This window comes from Eumetopias jubatus, unplaced genomic scaffold (genome assembly GCF_037043125.1).
Source record: "Eumetopias jubatus isolate StellerSeaLion01/CBP00866 unplaced genomic scaffold, mEumJub1_p1.0 scaffold_10, whole genome shotgun sequence".
Lineage (NCBI taxonomy): Eukaryota > Metazoa > Chordata > Mammalia > Carnivora > Otariidae > Eumetopias > Eumetopias jubatus.
Window position 1 is genome coordinate 62958414 of NW_028274816.1, and position 22023 is coordinate 62980436.

The following is a 22023-nucleotide window of genomic DNA, read 5'->3' on the forward strand; positions in this document are numbered from 1 at the left end:
AGGTAAGAATCCTAGAGTAGAGTTCCCTGCTCCCAGTTCAAGAATTCCAGTAAAAAGCAGTAGGTGGGGGGGACTGACCAGAGCCCCCAACTGGAGCAGGAGATACCTTCAGTTCTGGGTGACAAAAAGGAAGGGAAACCAAGGGACTGAAGACAGAGGTGAGACTGAAGGTGGCAGAATCGGATGCTAAATTATCCCATTGCCCATTGTTCCAGCGTGAGAGGCAGGTGAGGCCTGTGGGGATTTGGGTGGAGAATGATAACCCTGGCTTCTGATGCATTGAGGAGTCAGATTTTCAAATTGTAGACTGTGTCAAAGCATGAAGCAGAGATGCAGGAAGGCAAAGAGCCACCTTTACCTATAAAAATAAGACCAAGAACGGGAAGGCAACTTTTAGGAAAAAGATTAAATTTAGGAACTCAAGCATAAGAGAAACAGAATTATAAGTTACAGTCCTCAGTGGCCATAGGTTGCCTAGTGTCTTCCAGTTATTTGGGCAGTGGAATTAAGGAAAGCTGGGAGGACGAAGGAGAAGACAGAATTTGTAAGCTGATGATTCTGGGAGTGCAGAGCAGGCCTCGTCTCACCCCCTTTCTCCCTCCCTGCCTGTCCCCTAGGGTACTGCTGTTCTCCAAGAGAAGCCAGGAAGGAGCGGTGGAAATGACTGTTGAACTAGTGAAAGCCATATCCCAGGTTAGTTACTTCCATTCTCATCCGTGAAAGGCAGTCTTACTCTTTAGGACTTAGTAATGCTTCTTTTCTTTTGAAAATTCCCTGATTAACAACGGTCTTGACGGGCCTGGTGCCCACTTTTCCCAGAGCACACTAACTCAAACTGCCTGATGGGTAAGTAAAACTGAGTATGATGAGGCATAGAGCCTCCTCTGAGTCCCCTCTTGCCACTTCATATTTAATTCAGTATTGATGCCTGGGAAAAGATTTGGTTTCTGTTAGGTGGAATAGAGGTCTCTTGGAACCAGTGAGTTGGGTTCCAAGTAAAATGTGCATTGGCTGGCCCTCTCCTATTTTTAGAATGCTTTAGGAATCATCCTTCTGGCTGAATTTTGTTCAAATCTCTAATTTTATCCTTAAGTTCTTAAATGTTTTTCTTTGTTTACCTTAAAAACCTTATTCTAGTTAATTTTTGCAAATTTAAAAAATTTAAATAGGTGATATATATGGTATGAAATTTAAGACATAAACCTCCCTTTTGCCTTCCAGTTCTTAGGAGACATATATAATCCAGGGTATTCTATTCATACACAGATCTTTCCCTTCACAGCTTATGTTTTTCTGGGTCCTGTTTAAGAAATCCTTGTCTACCCCAGGATCTGTAGATACCCAGTTTTCTTCTAAAAGATTTGTTTTACCCGTTATAATTTTCTGATAAGTTTATATTTGATTTTGGTGATTTTTTTCTGTGAAGATAAGGTTCAAAGTTACATTAAATTTATACATTAAACTTAATTTACATTAAATTGTTACATTAAATGTTTAACCTATCATAAGTGAGTCAGGGGTTCATTTTTCTCCCACTTGCCTCTCTAGTTGACTGAGTGGCATTTGTTGAATAATTCATCTCTTTCTTAACTGATTTGGAATGCTCCCTGCATCTTACACTTGATTCTGTTGCTGGACTACATTCAGTTTTGTGTTTTTTTGTGTTTTTTTAAGGTATTTATTTATTTATTTGAGAGAGAGAGAGAGAGAGAGCACACTCGAGAGTAAGCAAGGAGAGGAACAGAGGGAGAGGGACAAAGAGACTCCTCGCTGAGCGTGGAGCCCAACTAAGGGCTTGATCCCACGACCCCAAGATCAAGACCTAAGCTGAAATCAAGTTTTGGGGGCTCAACCGACTGAGCCACCCAGGTGCCCTAGATTATATTCAGTTTTACTTGTATTTCTGTTTTTTTTATTTTTTTAATTTATTTATTTATTTATTTTTTAAGATTTTTTAAATTTATTTATTGAGAGAGAGAGAATGGTAGAGAGAGAGCATGAGAGGGAAGAAGGTCAGAGGGAGAAGCAGACTCCCCGCTGAGCAGGGAGCCCGATGCGGGACTCGATCCCGGGACTCCAGGATCGTGACCTGAGCCGAAGGCAGTCGCTCAACCAACTGAGCCACCCAGGCGCCCTCTGTGTTTTTTTTAAAAATAATATTTATTTATTTATTTATTTATTTGTTTGTTTGAGAGAGAGAGTGCATGAGCAGGTGGGGAGGTGCAGAGGGAGAGAGAGAATCTTAAGTAGACTACATACGGAGCAGGGAGCTGGATGCAGGGCTTGATCTCAGGATGCTGAGATCATGACCTGAGCCAAAATCCAGAGTCGGGCACTGAACTGACTGAGCGACCCAGGCGCCCCCTTGTGTGTGTTTTTTTTTAAGATTTTATTTATTTATTTGACTGAGAGAGACACAGCGAGAGAGGGAACACAAGTGGGGGAGTGGGAGAGGGAGAAGCCGGCCTCCCGCGGAGCAGGGAGCCTGATGCGGGGCTCGATCCCAGGACCCTGGGATCATGACCTGAGCTGAAGGCAGACGCTAAATGACTGAGCCACCCAAGTGCCTCTTGTGTTTGTTTTTAATCTTATAATTTTAAAGTATACCTTTTGTGAAAGGAACCGTGAATATAAAGGGAGACCTTAATTTTTCCAGATGAGAAGTTCTCCATTCCAGATTTTTTTCCAAGTGGAAAACATGCTTTTGTTATATGGATGGGAGTCAAATGTCCACTTACTAATATTTAGTTATACATTTTATATTAAAATCACATTAAATTAATTTTAAAACATTGCCCTGCCCCCATCTCCCACTATCAGAGTTAATGAAATATTCAAAAAGAAAAATGGATTTGGGCATCTGTGTCTTTCTAAGCATTGGGAACACTTTATGAATCATCTAACATAATTTTCCAAATATAGAACTTTTAGAGTTTGGTGTGTATGATGTTACTGTATACACAATTTGCATACTGTTAAGATTTTTTTTTGCGCTTCATTTGTCCTATAGGAAAAGTTGGGTATCTCTACAACGTTACCACTTTATGTCTTAGTTGTTGTGATAGTTAACTTCATGTTCCTGAATAAAATGTTTGGAACACTATTTCTTAATTATTTTCATTTTATTTTTATTTTTTTTTTAAAGATTTTATTTATTTGACAGAGAGAGACACAGTGAGAGAAGGAACACAAGCAGGGGGAGTGGGAGAGGGAGAAGCAGGCTTCCCGCGGAGCAGGGAGCCCGACGCAGGGCTTGATCCCAGGACTCTGGGATCATGACCTGAGCCGAAGGCAGACGCTTAACGACTGAGCCACCCAGGCGCCCCAATTATTTTCATTTTAGATATTACCTATTAACCTGCTACTAGAGATAATAAAGATTCTGTTCAGTAATAACCCCAAACACACATACACTTTCTTTTTTTATCAACCTTCCAACATTATTTTATTATTATTATTATTTTTTAAGATTTTATTTATTTATTTGACAAAGAGAGACACAGCGAGAGAGGGAACACAAGCAGGGGGAGTGGGAGAGGGAGAAGGAGGCTTCCCGCGGAGCAGGGAGCCTGATGTGGGGCTCGATCCCAGGACCCTGGGATCATGACCTGAGCCAAAGGCAGATGCCCAACGACTGAGCCACCCAGGCGCCCCCCAACATTATTTTATTACTGTTTCAGTTTTGTTCTGTTTAGGGTAGCTTGGTGACTTTCACCAATTTTGGAAAATTTTCAACCACCCTCTTTTCAAACATTAGCTCAGGCCCTTTCTCTCCTAAAATTACAATTCCATAAAAGGCTAGGTCTTTTTTACTCTGTATATTTTACTTATGCTCTCATTCTCTTCAGTTCTCTAATCTACTGTTAAATCCATCATTGAATCTTAGCTTCCATTATTGCATTTTTAGTTTTAGAATGTGTTTGATTGTTTTATGTAATTCCCTGTTTTCTGCCTAAGTCCACCATTTATTTAATCCAGTCATTTATTTGTATTAGCATGGATTCATGCATATTTATTTTATATAGTCAGTTACCAATGTGATTGGTATACAAGGCACTGAGCATGAAGATTTTTCTTTTCGATGAAAATAAACAAATCTGAATATGAAAAATGCCCATAATATTTTTAAAAATTTCTTACAACCTGCTGGGGATTATAACTGGACGTTTATTTTTCTCTTAATACATTTCTTTTTTTTTTTTAAGATTTTATTTATTTATTTGACAGAGAGAGACACAGCGAGAGAGGGAATACAAGCAGTGGGAGAGGGAGAGAGAGAGAAACAGGCCTCCTACTGAGCAGGGAGCCCAATGCGGGGCTGGATCCCAGGACCTGGGATCATGATCTGAGCTGAAGGCAGATGCTTAATGACTGAGCCACCCGGGCGCCCCAACACATTTAATTCTTTAAGAAACTAAAAATTAGGGGCACCTGGGTGGCGCAGTTGGTTAAGCATCCAACTCTTGCTTTTGGCTGAGGTCATGATCTCAGGATAGTGAGACCGAGCCCTGCACTGGGCTCTGCCCTCACTGTGGAATCTGCTTAAGACTCTAAGACTCTCTCTCTCTCCCTCCCTCTTCCTTTACCCCCTCCCCATGCTTGCTCGCTCACTTGCTCACTCTCTAAAATAAATAAATCTTTATTTTTTTAAAAGATTTTATTTATCTATTTGAGAGAGAGAGAGAGAGAGTGTGCGGGCAGGAGGAGTGGCAGGCAGAGGGAGAAGTAGACTCCTACTGAGCAAGGAGCCTGACGACTCGATTCCAGGACCCTGGGATCACGACCCAAGCCGAAGGCAGACGCTCATCTGACTGAGCCATCCAGGCATCCCTAAAAAGATACTTAAAAAATAAACTAAAAATTTTATTCGGTTTCATTTTGATATTATCATAAGTATATAGGTTTGTTGTACTCAGACTCAATATACAGATTGAATGTGTTGTAGTCTTAATGCTAGGTGCTTTTTCATATTATTACCCAGTTTACTCTGGTATGGCATATCATGCTAGTTCTTAATGGCATAGCATGAGAAAATTACATTCTAGTTATATTCATTATTTTTATTGTGTAAGAAAAAATAAAATCAGCCCCGTCAGTTCGGTGCCCCTTCCCTTCTGAAACACTAGGATCTCATAGAGTACCATTTGCAAAACAATCAATTTAGATAATGTTTTTTGTTTTTAAAGGTTCAACCACAGGTATAAGTCATTCCTTGAGGCTCTTATTTACTGCTCTGTGGCCACCTGTCCATATTTCCACATGCCAAGAAATAGGTTAGCATCCTTGCATACAGTGCAGTTTAACACTTCAGTAGCTACTATTTTAGGTGAGAGCTTCATATTACAATGGTTTAATATTTTTTCTCCTCCAAGGGCTATTGTTCACGTAATGTAGAAACAACTTAAAGCTTCAACTTGGAGTTATGCATGAAAATGAGCATTGGTTGATCAAGAGTGTATTTGTGTCATTTCAGGATTTGGTGACATTCAAGGATGTGGCAATAGACTTTTCCCAGGAGGAATGGGAATGGCTGAACCCTGCTCAGAGGAATTTGTACAAGAATATGATGTTGGAGAACTATCAGAACCTGGTATCACTGGGTAAGAATATTTTCTCCTCTGCATAATTTAGAATTACATTAGTGACTCTTTACATTTTTATTTATTATTAAAACTTTTAAAAAAAGATTTTATTTATTTGAGAGAGAAACAGTGATAGAGAGAGCACAAGTGGGGTGGAGGGGCAGAGGGAGAGGGAGAAGCAGACTCCCTGCTGAGCTGAGAGCCTGACTCAGGGGCTCGATCCCGGGACCGGGAGATCATGAGCCGAAGGCAGATGCCCCACCATCTGAGCCACCCAGGTGCCCCAAAAAGATGTTTTCCATGCATGAATGAACAATACATGCACAATGCTTCTCTGAGAAGCCCCTTTTATCCTGCTTGTGGTTCACTGAGCTTCTTGAAACAAAATATGTCTCATCAAATTTGTATAATTTTTGGCTTTATTTCTTCAAATAATTTTTTCTGCTGTCTCTCTTGGTATTTCAATTACAAGTATATTAGAACCTTTGATATTACGCCCTAGGTAACTGAATATCTGTTCATTATTTAAAATCTTTTTTCTTTGTATGTCAGATTAGATAATTTCTATTGAACTAACTTCAAATTTACTTACTCTTTTTGTGTCTTCTTCAATGTCTTGTTAAGCCAATGTAGTGAATTTTTTAAAAAGATTTATTTATTTATTTGAGAGAGCAAGCATGAGTGGGAGGGGACAGGGAGAGAGAATCTCAAGTAGACTCTGCACCGAGCATGGAGCCTGACACTGAGTTAGAGATAGGACCTGAGCCAAAACCAAGAGTTGGGTGCTTAACCTGATTGCACCACCGAGACACCCCAATGTAGTGAATTTTTAAATTTCAGATACTATATTTTTCAATTCTAAACTTTCCACTTGGTTCTTTTTTTATAATTTCTCTTTCTCTGCTGAGACATTCTAAGCATATTTTCCTTTACATTTTTGGGTATGGATGGGTACCTCAGCAGTTTTTTTGTTTTGTTTTGTTTTTTAACTGATTTTATTTATTTATTTGATAGAGAGAGACACAGCGAGAGAGGGAACACGAGCAGGGGGAGTGGGAGAGGGAGAAGCAGGCTTCCCGCTGAACAGGGAGCCCGATGCGGGACTCGATCCCAGGACCCTGGGATCATGACCTGAGCCAAAGGCAGATGCTTAGCGACTGAGCCATCCAGGCGTCCCTATAATAGCAGTTTTTAAATCCTGGTCTACTAATTCCAACATCTGTGTTATCACTGGTTAGCTCCTCATTAATTGCTTATTTTTCTGAGTGTGTTTCACTTTTTCCTCTTTCTACTTAGGTGTAATAATTTTGGATTTTATCTCAGACACTATAAATAATACATTGTAGAGGCTGTAGATTCTGTTATATTCCTCTGAAGAGGTTTTTTTTTTTTTAAAGATTTTATTTATTTATTTATTCATGAGAGAGAGAGGCAGAGGGAGAAGCAGGCTCCCAAGGAGCAGGGAGCCCGATGCGGGACTCGATCCCAGGACCCTGGGACCATGACCTGAGCCGAAAGCAGTCACTTAACCATCTGAGCCACCCAGGCGCCCCTGAAGAGTTTTTTTTATTTTTTTATTTTTATTATTATGTTATGTTAAACACCATACATTGCATCATTAGTTTTTGGTGTAGTGATCCATGATTCATTGTTTGTGTATCACACCCCGTGCTCTATGCAGAACGTACCCTCTTTAATACCCATCACCAGGCTAACCCATCCCCCTACCCTCCTCCCCTCTAGAACCCTCAGTGTGTTTTTCAGAGTCCATCGTCTCATGGTTCGTCTCCCCCTCCGATTTCCCTCCCTTCATTCTTCCCCTCCTGCTATCTTCTTTTTTTTTTTTTTAAACATATAATGTATTTTTTGTTTCAGAGGTACAGATCTGTGATTCAACAGTCTTGCACAATTCACAGCGCTCACCATAGCACATACCCTCCCCAATGTCTGTCACCCAGCCACCCCATCCCTCCCACCCCCCACCACTCCAGCAACCCTCAGTTTGTTTCCTGAGATTAAGAATTCCTCATATCAGTGAGGTCATATGATACATGTCTTTCTCTGATTGACTTATTTCACTAAGCATAACACCCTCCAGTTCTATCCACGTCGTTGCAAATGGCAAGATCTCATTCCTTTTGATGGCTGCATAATATTCCATTGTATATATATACCACATTGTTTTATTTTTTTAAGCAGGCAGTTAACTTGATTCAAAGTCCAGACTCTGTCTCTAGGGGCTCTTTACAATACATCACTTACTGGCTGTCTGATGATCCTCTGAAAATGCTGGGCAGAATTTCTGCCCTGAGTCCTTTAGAAAATTGTTTAACTTTCATAAAGTTGACTGTTGGCAGTTCCACTAGATTATGCCAGAAGCTTTATGTAATCTGTCTCTAAAATGTGTTTTACCCTTTGATCTAATCATTCATGTTATGTCATTCCATCAGTATTAAGGAACTGATTTATAGTTCTGAAATACCCAAAACATGGGCAATTTTCATGTCTTTTTTTTTTTTTTTTTGTATGCAGGTCTTTGCATCTCTAAGCCATATGTGATCTCCTTATTGGAGCAAGGGAAAGAGCCTTGGGAGATGAAGACAGAGATGACAAGAAGCCCATTCCCAGGTGAGTGTGGGAGAACCAGATGGGGAATCCTTTCTAGATAATGGCTCAGCTATTTTCAAAGGTGATACTTTCTCCTTTCTTATGCTATTTAGAAGCTCTTCTCAAGCCTTCCAAGCCTGAGGAGAAAATTGAAACTTTAGTACGTAGCATAGGCTCCCCAAATGTCTAGATATCTCTTCTGTCTAATAGTTAACTCAATTTACAAAAATCTCTATCCAGCTCTTTCCCATCCTTTCTTTCCTTTTGCCATATAGACTTATATAAGCTTCTCTGTTTCTTAAATCTTCACTCCTAAATTGGGTGCTGCTTGAAAATTATAATCTGTCCTGCTGCTTATATCTTTCTTTGCTTTCCTGTTGCACATAGGAAAGACCCAGACCTTACCAGCCCCTGTGTAACCAGCTCCATCCTACTTCTCTTACCTTATCCTCTATGATTTTTTAGCTTTTTCACTCTACTTTAGTATAGAGTTTTCTAAACTATGTGAGGTACCCAGGTATTCAAGTGTATTAAAGGTATGTGAACATATGGAATCTCTAAGCCTTGAGAGAGCAGGTGCGGCCAGAGGCAGTCTGAGTTCTAAGTTTGGTTGTTTCTGGATCACAAGCAGTATCATTCTTTTGCTTCTGTTTGCCTTGCAGATGTTGACGAGTGCCTGACAGTGCAGTTGAGAGCACTGCTTTTACCCATTGGTCACCTTTTCTGAACTCACCAAGCTCTTTACTGATTCAGGCTTGTGCACTTCCTGTTTTCTCTTCCCAGAATGCCCTTCTCTTGGCTGTCTGTCCATGCGTGACTCCTGTCGGCTTTGGCCAGCAAACCCTGAGACGGAGAATGAAAGACACCTTAGTAGGAGAAAGGGGAGGGCCTGGGGATCGGATGCTCTAGTGGCGGAAGGTCCTGAGCCAGACTCTGCCTCCACCTTTATTGTGAATGTTATCAATACAACAAGGGAATAAGAAAAACAAGAAGGAATGTGAAGCTGTAATAATCAGGACAGTGGTATAGGGAGTATCGTGTGAATAGAACAAGTTGTGCTCATGACCGGCATGTAGACAGGGAGTGCATGGGGTATGTGACCTCCAAAGATAAATGTTTCTCCTAAGTCAAGCATTCACTCCCTGGATGAGTGCATTGAGCTGCAGTGAGAATCTCTTTTCAGTCCAGAAACCTTAAAGGGGGCCCAGTTTTCTGGACACTCCTTCTTTGCTTTTCAACTAGTTTCATCCAGGGAGGCGTGTGTTTATTAAATCGTATCTAGCTAGGCACTGTGAATTCCCACAGACTGTCAGGCCAGAGCTCAAAAATCATCTCATCGGAGGCCTTCCCTAACCACCTTCTGTAATGAATATTCCCTTATTCCAACCCAATTACTTTCTTTCAAGCCACTGTTTATTTTCTTTGTAACACTCAGGAAAGCCTGTAATTAACCTGTTTATGGTTTACATGCTATTTTCTGCCTCCCCCACTGAATTGAATGTTCACAAAGACAAGGGAATGTTGAAATCATACATGATAATTGTGCCTTTATGAAATTCTTTCACTTCCATAACAGTATTGGATCTTTACATTTTGAGATGATTTGGATCCTAGATTTCCAGGATCCTCCAATTAGCCAAATATTGGAAGAGAAATTAGCCCTGCTTAGACATGCTTTATACTTTGGTTGTGTAGGAATCTACCACCTGCCTTAAATAGGGAAATAGAGGAACTTTCCTGATAAGAAGTAGTAATTGGCCTTGTGAAGAATAGGAAGGTAGAAGGAAGGGGGATGAAGCCTATAAATTTGGTGGGATATTGAGTCACAGTATAGATTCAACTATTATTAAGTAAGTAAGATATCTTAGCATCTGTGTTGAGAAAGGCCAAAAAGATAAGGGACAACCATGGTTTCCCGTGGGAAGTTGTAGTGTTGAAGACTATCTTCATGGGAGGAATCCATGATGTACCCAGCTTTCTGTTTTTCTGTCCAGTATTTCTCCCCTCAGTCGTCTATGTAAGAAAAACTATAGGTGACTGGTTCATTGAACTCTCATGGCCTCCATTCTAGAATTACTGAAGCTTGAGTGTTAGGAAGGAAAGAAGCAGCAGGAAGGGGTAGGAAGCTTGTTAACACTTTTGAGTCCTTCCTAACTGCTTTAGTAGATTTGATCTCTTTCATCTCTGAACTTTTATACTAGTTTTACTTTTTACAACATGGGCTCTCACTTGATATTCCATATTTTCTTCTCAATTACTTTCATTGTTGGTCTTACCTTTCTAATCACTTTCTATACTCCTCAAGAACAACTGGTCTTTTATTTATTTTTTTCCTTTAAATTTTTACAACTGGTCTTTTATTACATTAGTGTCCCTAATGCTTGACACATAGTAGAAAACTGTTTTAGGGAGTATTGGATTAGTCAGTAATTTACTATTACTAATTTACTATTACTAAGCTAGGAAAGGAAAGCACTTTCTCTTTTGCCCTTTCTTGATACCAACCTTTTCCCTGAAGTTTTCTCTTAGTATCATCTCTTCAATACAAATTTCTTTATGTATTTATTGAGAACTTATATATGCCTGAGTTTCTGTGATAACATGTTAAGTGACTTAGTAGTAGTGTTTAAAGCATATTATTCCTTCCCTGAAGCTTATATTCTAGCTCAGAAGGCAAGAAAGGTATTTTAAGTGGCAGTAAAAAGAACTTCATAATAGTAATACACACCTACATATCATTATGAAACTAGTTTATTCAAAAAGACTTACGGCAAAACCCCATTAAGATGTGGACTGGGAAGTGACACTCTTCGTAGGCTGGTGAGAATGAGAAGATGAATGGAAAAATGCCTTACAATACAACCTGAAGTTCAGGGATCTCTGAGAAATGAAGAGTTTGCTGTTTTGAAATACGTAGCAATGGTACATACAAACACTATTTTCTGGTTATGAAAAGATTAGTCTAGGAGTTTACCTAAACCCCAAGGGAAGTCATGAAGCATAAGGTATTTGTGGTTGCTGAGAATCTGTAGAGATTGTTGATCAGCAGTAATTATGTGATGATATTGGTATTTAAACAACATTAACCTACCTGTATATGCAAGGCAACTAGAAGTGGAAGGAATAGAGGAATGGTGTTTAATTTATAGTCTGTTATGTTAATACAGGATAAAATAAAAAAATATTATTATTGGGTGCCGTGGTGGCTCAGATGGTTAAACTTCTGCCTTCGGCTCAGGTCATGATCCCAGGGTGCTGAGATCGAGTCCCACATTGGGCTCCCTGCTCAGCAGGAACCCTGCTTCTCCCTCTGCCTCTCTCTCTCTCTTACGAATAAATAAATAAAATCTTTAAAAAATATATATTATTGGGGCGCCTGGGTGGCTCAGTTGGTTAAGCGACTGCCTTCGGCTCAGGTCATGATCCTGGAGTCCTGGGATCGAGTCCCACATCGGGCTCCCTGCTCAGCAGGGAGTCTGCTTCTCCCTCTGACCCTCTTCCCTCTCGTGCTCTCTATCTCTCTCATTCTCTCTCTCTCAAATAAATTAAAATCTTTAAAAAAAAATATTATTATTGTAGCCTACTTCTCTAGGGCCTCATTATTCTATATTTAATTCTCTTAATCACCTTCTCCATGTTTCCCTGAGCTCTGAAATCAGCTTGCATATTTTTCAGTTGATGTGGTGGTGCATAATAGATTTTGTGGGATTCCCTATTTTTGAATCATCTTGTCCACATTAAATATTTCCTTTGTTATATCTGATGGTAAAGGAACACTTGATTTTTGTTATCTTTCAGATTTGGGATCTATATATGAGACACAAGAATTATCTCTGAAGCACTTCATGTATGATGATGTGTTAATGGAGAGGATTGCAGGCTATGGACTTGAGTTTTCCACTTACAGAGAAAATTGGAAATGTGAAGATCTTTTTGAGAGGGAGTTGGTAAGTCAAGAGGCATTTATCAGGCAAGAAGTAACCACTCATAAGAAAACCCTTACTAAGGAAATAGATCACAACTATAACAAATCTGGGAAATTTGTCCATCTAGACAATATAGAAGAAAATGTTTATAATCACAAGTCAGGTAAAAAAAGCTTTTCCCAAAATTCCATGGTAGTAAAACACAAGAAAGTCTATGCAGGAAAGAAACTTTTTAAATGTCATGAATGTGAGAAAACCTTTACCCACAGCTCCTCCCTTACTGTTCATCAGAGAATTCATACTGGTGAAAAACCATATGAATGTAAAGAATGTGGGAAAGCCTTTAACCAGAGTCAGCACCTTGTTCAACATCACAGAATACATACTGGAGAGAAGCTCTTTGAATGTAAAGAATGTAGGAAAGCCTTCAGCCAAAATGTGCACCTTATTCAACATCAAAGAATTCATACTGGAGAAAAACCGTATAAGTGTATGGAATGTAGAAAAGCCTTCAGCCAACCTGCCCACCTTGCTCAGCACCAGAGAATTCATACTGGGGAGAAGCCCTATGTATGTAAGGAATGTGGGAAAGCCTTCAGTGATGGCTCATCCTTTGCCCGACATCAGAGATGTCACACTGACAAAAGACCCTATGAATGTATTGAATGTGAGAAAGCCTTCAGGCAGAACACATCCCTTATTCGTCACTGGAGGTATTATCATACTGGAGAGAAACCTTTTGATTGCATCGATTGTGGGAAAGCTTTCAGTGATCACATAGGCCTTATTCAGCATAGGAGAATTCATACTGGAGAGAAACCATATAAATGTAAAGTGTGTGGGAAAACCTTCAGTTATGGCTCATCCCTTACCGTCCATCAGAGAATTCACACAGGAGAGAAACCTTATGAATGTGTTGTCTGTGGGAAGGCCTTCAGCCATCATGCTTCACTCACACAACATCAAAGAGTGCATTCTGGAGAGAAACCTTATGAATGCAAGGAATGTGGGAAAGCCTTTAGACAGAGTATACACCTTGCTATTCATTTGAGAATTCATACTGGTGAAAAACCCTACAAATGTAAAGAATGTGGAAAAGCTTTTAGCATCAGTTCACAGCTGGCTACTCATCAGAGAATTCATACTGGAGAGAAACCTTATGAATGTAAGGAATGTGGTAAAGCTTTCAACCAGAGGGCACACCTTGCCCAACATCATAAAATTCATACAGGAGAGAAACCTTATGAATGTAATGAATGTGGTAAAGCCTTCAGCCAGACTACCCGCCTTATTCAACATCAGAGAGTTCATACTGGAGAGAAACCTTATAAATGTAGCGAATGTGGAAAGGCTTTTAGCGATAGCTCATCCCGTTCTCAGCATCGGAGGCTCCATACCGGCCAAAGGCCCTATGAATGTGTTGAATGTGAGAAGGCATTTAGAACAAAATCGTCCCTTATTTGTCATCAAAGATGTCATACTGGGGAGAAACCTTATGAATGTAGTGTGTGTGGTAAAGCCTTTAGCCATCGTCAGTCCCTTACAGTTCATCAGAGAATTCATTCTGGAGAAAAACCTTATGAATGTCAGGAATGTGGGAAAACCTTTAGCCAGATTGGACACCTTAATCTACATAGAAGAATTCACACTGGAGAGAGATCTTATGAATGTAAAGAATGTGGAAAAGTCTTCAGACAAAGTGCACACCTTACTCATCATCAGAAAGTTCATGCTGCAGAGTCATCTCAGGCATTTAGCTCTTCCTCACCCCATGTGTCGTCAAGCCCCATGGATATATCTGCTAGATATTTTTGGAATTCGTCCACTTCTTTCAGTTCTCATTGTCCTGCTCCAAAACACAGTCATCTCACCTGGACTGTTCCAGTATAAAAACTGGTCTTACGTCCTGTTTTATTTCCTTCAAGTTCGTTCTTCACACTACTGCCATGGTGGTCTTTCAAGCATGTAAATGTAACGAAATTACTCTCTTAAAACCCCGGTTATGAAAATTTAAACTATTTGATGCCTATAAAGTGCTTAGCAATAGTGCCTGACCCAGACTAAGTGCTTGGTGAATGTTACGTCAGTATCATTCAGAGTCTGTTTAAAGAGTGAACTCTGAAAAGCAGTATATCAGGACTAGGAGATTATAATAATTTTGGAACTGAAACTACATCTTAAGGTGGATGATGAAGATTAGCACGTGTAGTATTTTTAAGTTTGACATCAGAGTAACTTAGTGGCTTTCTCATGACTCCAAGGCTGTATGCCTTTGTAGGTGCAGAAATTTAGTGTAAACTTGGTATGTAGAATACGTTTTAGGAAGTGCCTAGAGCTCTGGATAAGACTGAAACAAAAGAATTAGAATTTACCCAGGAATGTAAGACTATAGTTAAAGCAAAAAAAGAAAAATTCCTTAATATTTAAAACTGAAGCAATAGAGAACTTAAAGAGTCTAGCCATATTTTCAGACACCTGGGTTCACAGATTAATTCTAAACTTTCAAGGAACCACTAATTAAACTGTTTTAGAGTATAGAAAAAAAATAAGACATAATACTGTAAAGTATTTGGAATACTTCTTTCATGAGGCTAATTCAGTTCTGATATCAACCCCCCCAAAATGAAATGATAGATTAATTTACTTATGGTTCTATATAGAAAGGAAATTATTAATCTCTATTGAAAGAGAACAGAGGTTCTGAATAAATGGAGATCCATACATGTTTCTAGATGGAAGTTTCAATACTGTAAAGATGTCTACATTTACTCAGTTCCAGTCATGATAACTGTAGGATATTTTTACATTGACAGTTTTGTTCTGAAAATCACATAGAGTGGTAAGTAGGCAAGCATCATTGGAAATTTTTGGAAAAGATCTTACACCCATGAATTTGGTGGATTGCAAGAGTAATATTTTTTTAAGTGTCTATTTATTTTTAAGTAATCTCTATAGCCAATGTAGGGCTTGAACTCAACCCCAAGATCAAGAGTCACACGCTCCTCTGACTGCACCTGGCAGGAGCCCCACTGAAATGGTATTTTTGATATATCACTGGGGGAGATGGATTATTTAAATGGTGTTTGACAGTTATCCAACTGGAAGTAAAGTCAGAGCCACATTTTACTCCTTACAGAGAAGTTCCCTGAATATGGATTAAAGATGTTAATAGGAAACACAAAATTCTAGAAGAGAATATAGAATATTTCTATCCCTTTGAGTTTAGGAAGACTTGGTAAACTGGACACAGAGTCTAGAAGCCATGAAGAGAGAGTGACAGGAAGGAGCATGTAAAAGATTTAGACCTTGTGCATGGTATAAGGCACTATGCAAAGTTAAAAGGCACATGACAGGCTGGGAGATATTTTAAACATATACATATTATGAAGGATATAGCCCTTCTAAAAAGTGCTGTTGAAAAGCAGCAAGGAGGGGCGCCTGGGTGGCTCAGTCGTTGAGCTTCTGCCTTCGGCTCAGGTCATGATCCCAGGGTCTTGGGATCGAGCCCCGCATCGGGCTCCCTGCTCAGCGGGGAGCCTGCTTCTCCCTCTGACCCTCCCCCTGCTTGTGTTCCCTCTCTGGCTGTGTCTCTCTCTGTCAAATAAATAAATAAACTCTTAAAAAAAAAAAAAGAAAAGCAGCAAGGATAAGATACAGTCTAAAAAGCACACCAACAAGCAATCTTCGCAGATGCAGAACATGAATTTGTCAAATAAAATAGAGGAAGTTCCTAAGGGCAGTAATGATCGGATAAATTGAAATTTTAAAAAGCCCTTGCCACCAACATAAATCACAAATTTTATGGATAATAGCCAGTACTGTTACAGATGTGAGAAATATATTTTTATACATTGGGAGGATAAATTGGTTAAAAGCCATTTTAGAAGCTAATGTGTTACCTGTCAACATTTTAAATGTAACCACTTTGCTGCGATTCTAAATCTAGGAATTTATCTTCTTGAAAAGCACAAGTGTAGAAATATAGATGCATAAGCACATTTATTATAGAATTGCAAGAAATTTGGAGCAGCGTAAATGTCTAGCACTAGTAAACTAGTTAATCAGTTAAATTACAGAAAATTCAGTAGATTACACAGTCACTGAAAAGAATGAGGTAGATTTTCATACAGAAAGAGATCTTATAATTTACTAACGGTATAATTTCCACAATTACAATTGTATGGTTTTAATACCAAAAATTTATGAAGTTAAAATTATGAAAATAATACCTATCAGATATGTGTTTTTGTCTACAATACAAATCGAAACCATGCACACAGAAGTGCACATAGACTTTTCCCCTCGGCTGCTCTGGCGTCATTCAGTGAGGTTTTGTTTGTGTTGCCAGTTGTACCTGGTTCACTTCAATCCAATCAGAAACTCTCCTTGGGATGCAGGAGGAAGTTGTAAATGAGTCCTCCTTTGGCCACAACTTAAGGATACTGCCTGTGATCCTTCTGCTTTGCTCACTAGAGCTGACCTGTTGAATATTCTTTCCAAGTTGTATCCTACTAGTATCTTGTTTTCATTTCAAAATCAGATTAAGTTCTTTTGCCGTCAACCAAAGAAACCTAACCAATACAGAAGTTGGTGTCCTTGGGTGGATTTCAGGCAAAACATCCTGAGAAAAGTGGGTTATTATAAAGATTGGTTATTGGATGAAATGGAGCAAAGGATTATAAGGCTCCTATTCAGATTTTGTGCCATGCAAGTAACATGCTTTGATAGCAACAGTAAAACAGCTAATCAGCTGTGGTTGAGATCATTTTTAGACCAATCAAAAGGACAAGAAATGCCAGTCCAAGGGGTTTGTATGATGCTTGTTCATAATGGAATTGGAAAATATAAAGCAGAAGCAATAATGACTTTCTAAAAATTTTTGCTTTAAACCATGGACTAGAACACCAGCCATTTTTGTAACATAGTTAAAAGACTTCCTTGTAACTCTATGATTGCTAAATATCAAAGAATGAGCTACAATGCCAAGTGAATTCACAGTTTTGGCAGATTTCTTAAGTAAATTATTTGACATTAAGGGACATTAGCTCTCCTGGTTATTGGAATGATGATTTGTGGGAGAATTTGGGGATTTTAAAACTCTTAAGCCCGTAAGAAATCTTAAGCAACCATACCAACTAATTATCCTTTGCCTGAGATAGCTGTGGATGAAGGTTAAAGGTTAGCCTATTTCCCTTTTAGCTCACCAACACTGTGGCTTCATTGATATAAAAGAGAAAGAAAGAAAATCTGATTCTAAAGTGGCCTAGAGGTTGATATAAGAAAAGAGGTTAGGGGAGGGTTGAGAGACTCCCCAAAGTATCAACATTTATATCAGAATCTAGAAAATGGCTGGAAAAATGGGTTTTCATAGTGCTTGACCTCAGATACTAGAACGAAATTTTGAACTGGGCTGAATTTATGGTATACACACAGGGTATTACATATTTGATGTGCTAATTTGTGCAGTTGATTGCTTTTCTCAGAATTTTCTGGGTAGATGATTGCAAATCTCATAAGTCCCGACTGAAACTAAACGATATTTAAAGTACAGAAATGACCTTACCTGATACACAGGAAGGAACTGGAAATTTGGGATGCTGAACTTGCTTTCTCATGTCTTGAGTTTCTCACTTACCTTGTCATTAGACTCCCTGAGACAGGGCCAAAATGCCTTTCCTTGAAGCTGTGCCGTGAGGAAAGCATCACTATCTTTAGGGAGTACCTTAAGATGTCTGGCATGCTGGGACAGGGCACTGCTCTTACAAAGGGATTTCTGATCTCTAGGAAGTGTAGCAGCCCAGGGAATGCTGAGCCCTAGCAGCAACTCACCAGAAGCAAAGCCGTTGATTTAGTGGTGCACTTGGGCAGGCTCATTCTGGCTTATAAGAGCTAATTTTTATATTTTTAGAAATTTTGTGAACTGGTTGTTAAAAGGTGTATATTTGTTTATATATGTGTGTGTAGAAATACACACATGTAAATACATGTTTACACTGGGTAATATATAACATGTATGTATTGTATACATATGTTTATAGGTTATAGCCTAAATTTTTACTATAACCAATAAGTTATATTAAAAAAGACAATAGTTTAGAACCTGAGTTTTGAGCATTTATTTACCATATTTATGATTAACATTTGTAGGGGGGACATACCACAACTCTGCATTCAGTGACAACATGTTGGTAATTTTATCAAGTATGATGGGAGTATTTAACAGCATACACTACAAATCAAGGCTGGTTGACTTTAAAAGTTGACAGAGAAAATGTTAATAATTCAGGTTAAGCTTAAAAATGTGTCATGGCTGTACATTTTGAACTGCACAAAAAGTAGAGGAAATATTCTTCCCGTATTCAAAAGCTATTAGCCAAGAGCTCAGTCCTGTCATTGACATAACAAGCGAAGTTCTGTTCTATGTCCTCATCTTGTTTCGCTTTGATCTTACTCTTCAATGTAAATGAAAATATCAACCAACATTGTCAGAATTATACCCATTTGTCAGTTTTAAGCATACATTGGTAAAAGTCAACAAAGGCATTCTAAGAGAATCAATTGCTATACAGAATTGACAATCCAAGAATATTGTATTTTGCTATCATTTGTAGATGTGTGCTACCCATCTGTATAATTACAATAAACTTATTTCACATAGTATACACACACTTCTTTCCCTTGGGAAGCTTCATGTCCAACTTTACCAGCTACCACTGATGGTCTGACAGATAGCTGACTGTGATTACTAGCAAGCCTACAAATGAGATCAATAGTCAACCACTGAAAGTTTACTTTGTTATTTGTCTAAAAACACTTCATGTGTGGTCACAGAAGCCTCAGTCCAGTTATCACCCATGCTAGATACTGCCTGTTTCCAGACCTGGGTGTATGGACAGGAGGCTGGGTGCTCCTGAGGAAAACCTTCCTATAACCCACTGTGACGTTTACTCCTAGGATTCCCAAAAGAATTGCAGCCATTTGCCAAGGTAAGTGCACGCTAAGGAAAAGGAAATAGCCAGCATTTTGGGAAGAATTCTAGGTTACAAGGACGTGTACTGCAGTCATTCCGGAGGATTATGGGGCAGTTGTTGCCCTGGTCCAGCTCAGAGTAGGCCCTGCGAGATCCTGTGCCAGTCATTGGCCTTTTTGCTTTAAGATCCATTTTCTGCCTTATCCCCTGCTCTACAATCTATTGTATGTGTTTAAGCTCTGCAGGTGATGTTTCCCAGAGTCCTTTGACAACTGGTTTTCTGTCTGATTTACTAAGTAGGAGGCGCTAGCAATACACCAGAAGGTGAGAAGCCGGGGTGTTTCTCACTTGCTCTGCTTTAGGTGGTGACTGGGGTAATAGCTATACCACCTCTGTTATACGTCGCTCCGCTCACCCCTTATTATGGTCCCACCTCCTGCTAGGGACGTCCCTAGGGATCTGTCTAGTGGCCCTGGTTCGCGGCTGTGACAATATCCCCTCCACTCTTTTGGCCTTCAGGCTGCAGGGTTGGTAACTGCTCTTTTGTAACTGATCTGAGTTGCCTCCCTGTTCTTCCTCTCACCTCTCCCAACACCTTTTTATATTAGTTCCCTGTGTTATATTTCCTCTACTGAACCCCATGGTGTGTGTGTTTCCTGACTGAAACCTGGTAGACAAACTCAACTAGTTATTCCTACTTGGTTTGGTAAAATTCACGCTAACCTAAATCAAGTCCCAAGACAACACTGGGAACTGCCACCTTAGTGAGTGTGCCCAGTGGTTGGGGGCATATTGAAGAGTAAGTTGCTACTCCTTGCCGCTCCCCCCCTCCGTCACTAAGAAAGAGATACACTAAGTACACTATAAAGAGTAATATTTCAGCATAGGGTTTCAGACAAAGCACACTCACCAGTTTACTCAGCACAACAGTTTTTAGTTAGAGGCTATTATGTGGGACAAATTTGAATTGCATACCATGTGTAGATGAATCCGAATATTGTGCTTTTTAATGCGTACAACAAGCAAGAGGTATGCTCTGTATCACTTTATTTAGCCTATTTTTGCCTAAATATTTTGCTTTTTTCTGTAACATGACTACTCTTAGGCAGAAATGTGCAAGATAACCTCAAGCCCCCCAAAAGTTTGAAACACTGAGGGGGGGAGCAGAAAGAGGAATGTTCTTCCTGAAAAAAATGACTCCTTTGCACCACCACTGTCTTCTGTTTCCACTTTAGCAAGTAAAATGAATCTTCACTGTGTTACATTTTATGTATTAACTGTATTTTTTGCTCTCAATATTTTTTTACTGTTGTAAACTTGTGTTCATTGTTAGTTGAAGATTTTATTTATTCATTGTTAGTTGATCTATTTTTCTATCTGCAAAAAGTGAGTCCTTAGGGTTGGGATGTAAAAGCATTATCATTTTTATATTAAATGTAGTGGAAGTCTTTTTTTTTTCATTTTGTTTAAATGAAATTTCACTTAGGGGCACTTTTATCAGGAATGGATTAAAAATGGATTAAAAATCCTAAAGAAAGGGTAGGTGTATGCTGAAGGACTCACATTAAAACTTTTGGTTCTTTACCTCATGTTTTCTGGGTTCTGGTGATGTGGAGGTTTGTTTTTAGCACCAAATGGAAGAATTCTTCCATTAGGGCAAACGGTAATGGTATTATTAAATCAGAAGCTGAATGCCACTTGGCCATTTTAAGCTCTTGTCATTAGGAGAGCAGATTTTTTTAAAAAGAAGGGAAAAAATATAGTGGTTGGTTTTATAAAGTTAAAAAGGTGGGGATGGGGTGGGGGTTGTTCTATAACAGTTACTGGAAAGACATTATGGTTGGGGCATTTCCTTGTACTAATTGCCATGTATAATGTCCCAGGTTCAAAATTGTTAGTTTCTCTCTCCCAATTCTGAGTTATGCTTGTGTAAATGTTTTAGTCCTGGGAGGAAGTCTTCCAATCAGGAACAACAATGGGTGCAGTGAAGGTCAGATGACCTCTATCTGTTCCATATGTCTCATGCCACTAGAGGGATAAAAAAGCCACAGTGATTGATCCTGACAGGCAAGAATAAATAGAATATTGGGGCTTGGGAGGATTATGGACGGTCCCCTTCCTTGAACTATCATGCACAATGGTAAATGGAAGTGGAAATGGAAGACACTTGCAATACCACCCAGGCCACTGATGGTTTGGGTCAGGTTATGCCTAACTGAGGCGTTGGTCAAGACTAGGAGAAGTATGGCATTATATAAAGTAGAAGAGAAGTCCTACACACCAATTATAACCCCAAGGCCAGTTTCAGAAAGAAAAAGGACAGGTTATATTCTCTGCCCATGGTTTTCTTTTCGCTAGTTCATAGTTAGGCTCCCTCCCCAGCCAGTGCCATTTTACTAAATCAAAGTCTTTTAATTAAAATGGTTTAGATTTGGTTCTATGTCAGTGAGGGCTTTACAACTTTATTTTTAATGGGAAATATTTACACACAGATGTTAAGTGTAAAATTTCATGAGTTTTTAAAAGCTAGTACAGTAAAACGTACTCACTTCAGGTGTAGAATTCTTTTTTTTTTTTTAACTTTTATTTATTTGACAGACACAGCGAGAGAGGGAACACAAGCAGGGGGAGTGGGAGAGGGAGAGGGAGAAGCAGGCCTCCCGCCGAGCAGGGAGCCCGATGTGGGGCTCGATCCCAGGACCTGAGCCGAAGGCAGACGCTTAACGACTGAGCCACCCAGGCGCCCCTAGGTGTAGAATTCCAATTTTGACAAATTCATACAGTCCTGTAACTACTACGACCAAGATATAGAAGACCTTTGTAGTGCGTCTCCTCCTCCTGCCCCCAGTCCCTGGCTACCACTCCTCTCTTTTCTGTCTTAAATGGTATTACAAAATGTCAAATAATGTAACGGCGTGTAGCCTCTCGGGTCTGTGAT

General features: G+C 39.4%; 1 protein-coding gene across 1 annotated transcript; it reads left to right on the top strand.

The window, feature by feature from the left end:
* The first annotated feature begins 613 nt into the window (after positions 1-613).
* LOC148163298 (uncharacterized) lies at positions 614-14506 on the top strand. The gene is made up of 4 exons (XM_088026960.1): positions 614-693; positions 5474-5600; positions 8115-8210; positions 11988-14506. Exons 1-4 carry the CDS (start codon positions 661-663, stop codon positions 14003-14005), a joined length of 2274 nt encoding a protein of 757 aa, XP_087883086.1. The 5' UTR covers positions 614-660; the 3' UTR covers positions 14006-14506.
* Positions 14507-22023: the final 7517 nt, after the last annotated feature.

What these genes read in the sequence shown, in the direction of transcription:
- LOC148163298 (XM_088026960.1), top strand. Translation starts at nt 661, where the DNA reads ATGACTGTTGAACTAGTGAAAGCCATATCCCAG. An exon ending in TAGTGAAAGCCATATCCCAG is followed by an intron (nt 694 to 5,473) that starts GTTAGTTACTTC and finishes GTGTCATTTCAG; the next exon opens with GATTTGGTGACATTCAAGGA. An exon ending in TCAGAACCTGGTATCACTGG is followed by an intron (nt 5,601 to 8,114) that starts GTAAGAATATTT and finishes TTTTGTATGCAG; the next exon opens with GTCTTTGCATCTCTAAGCCA.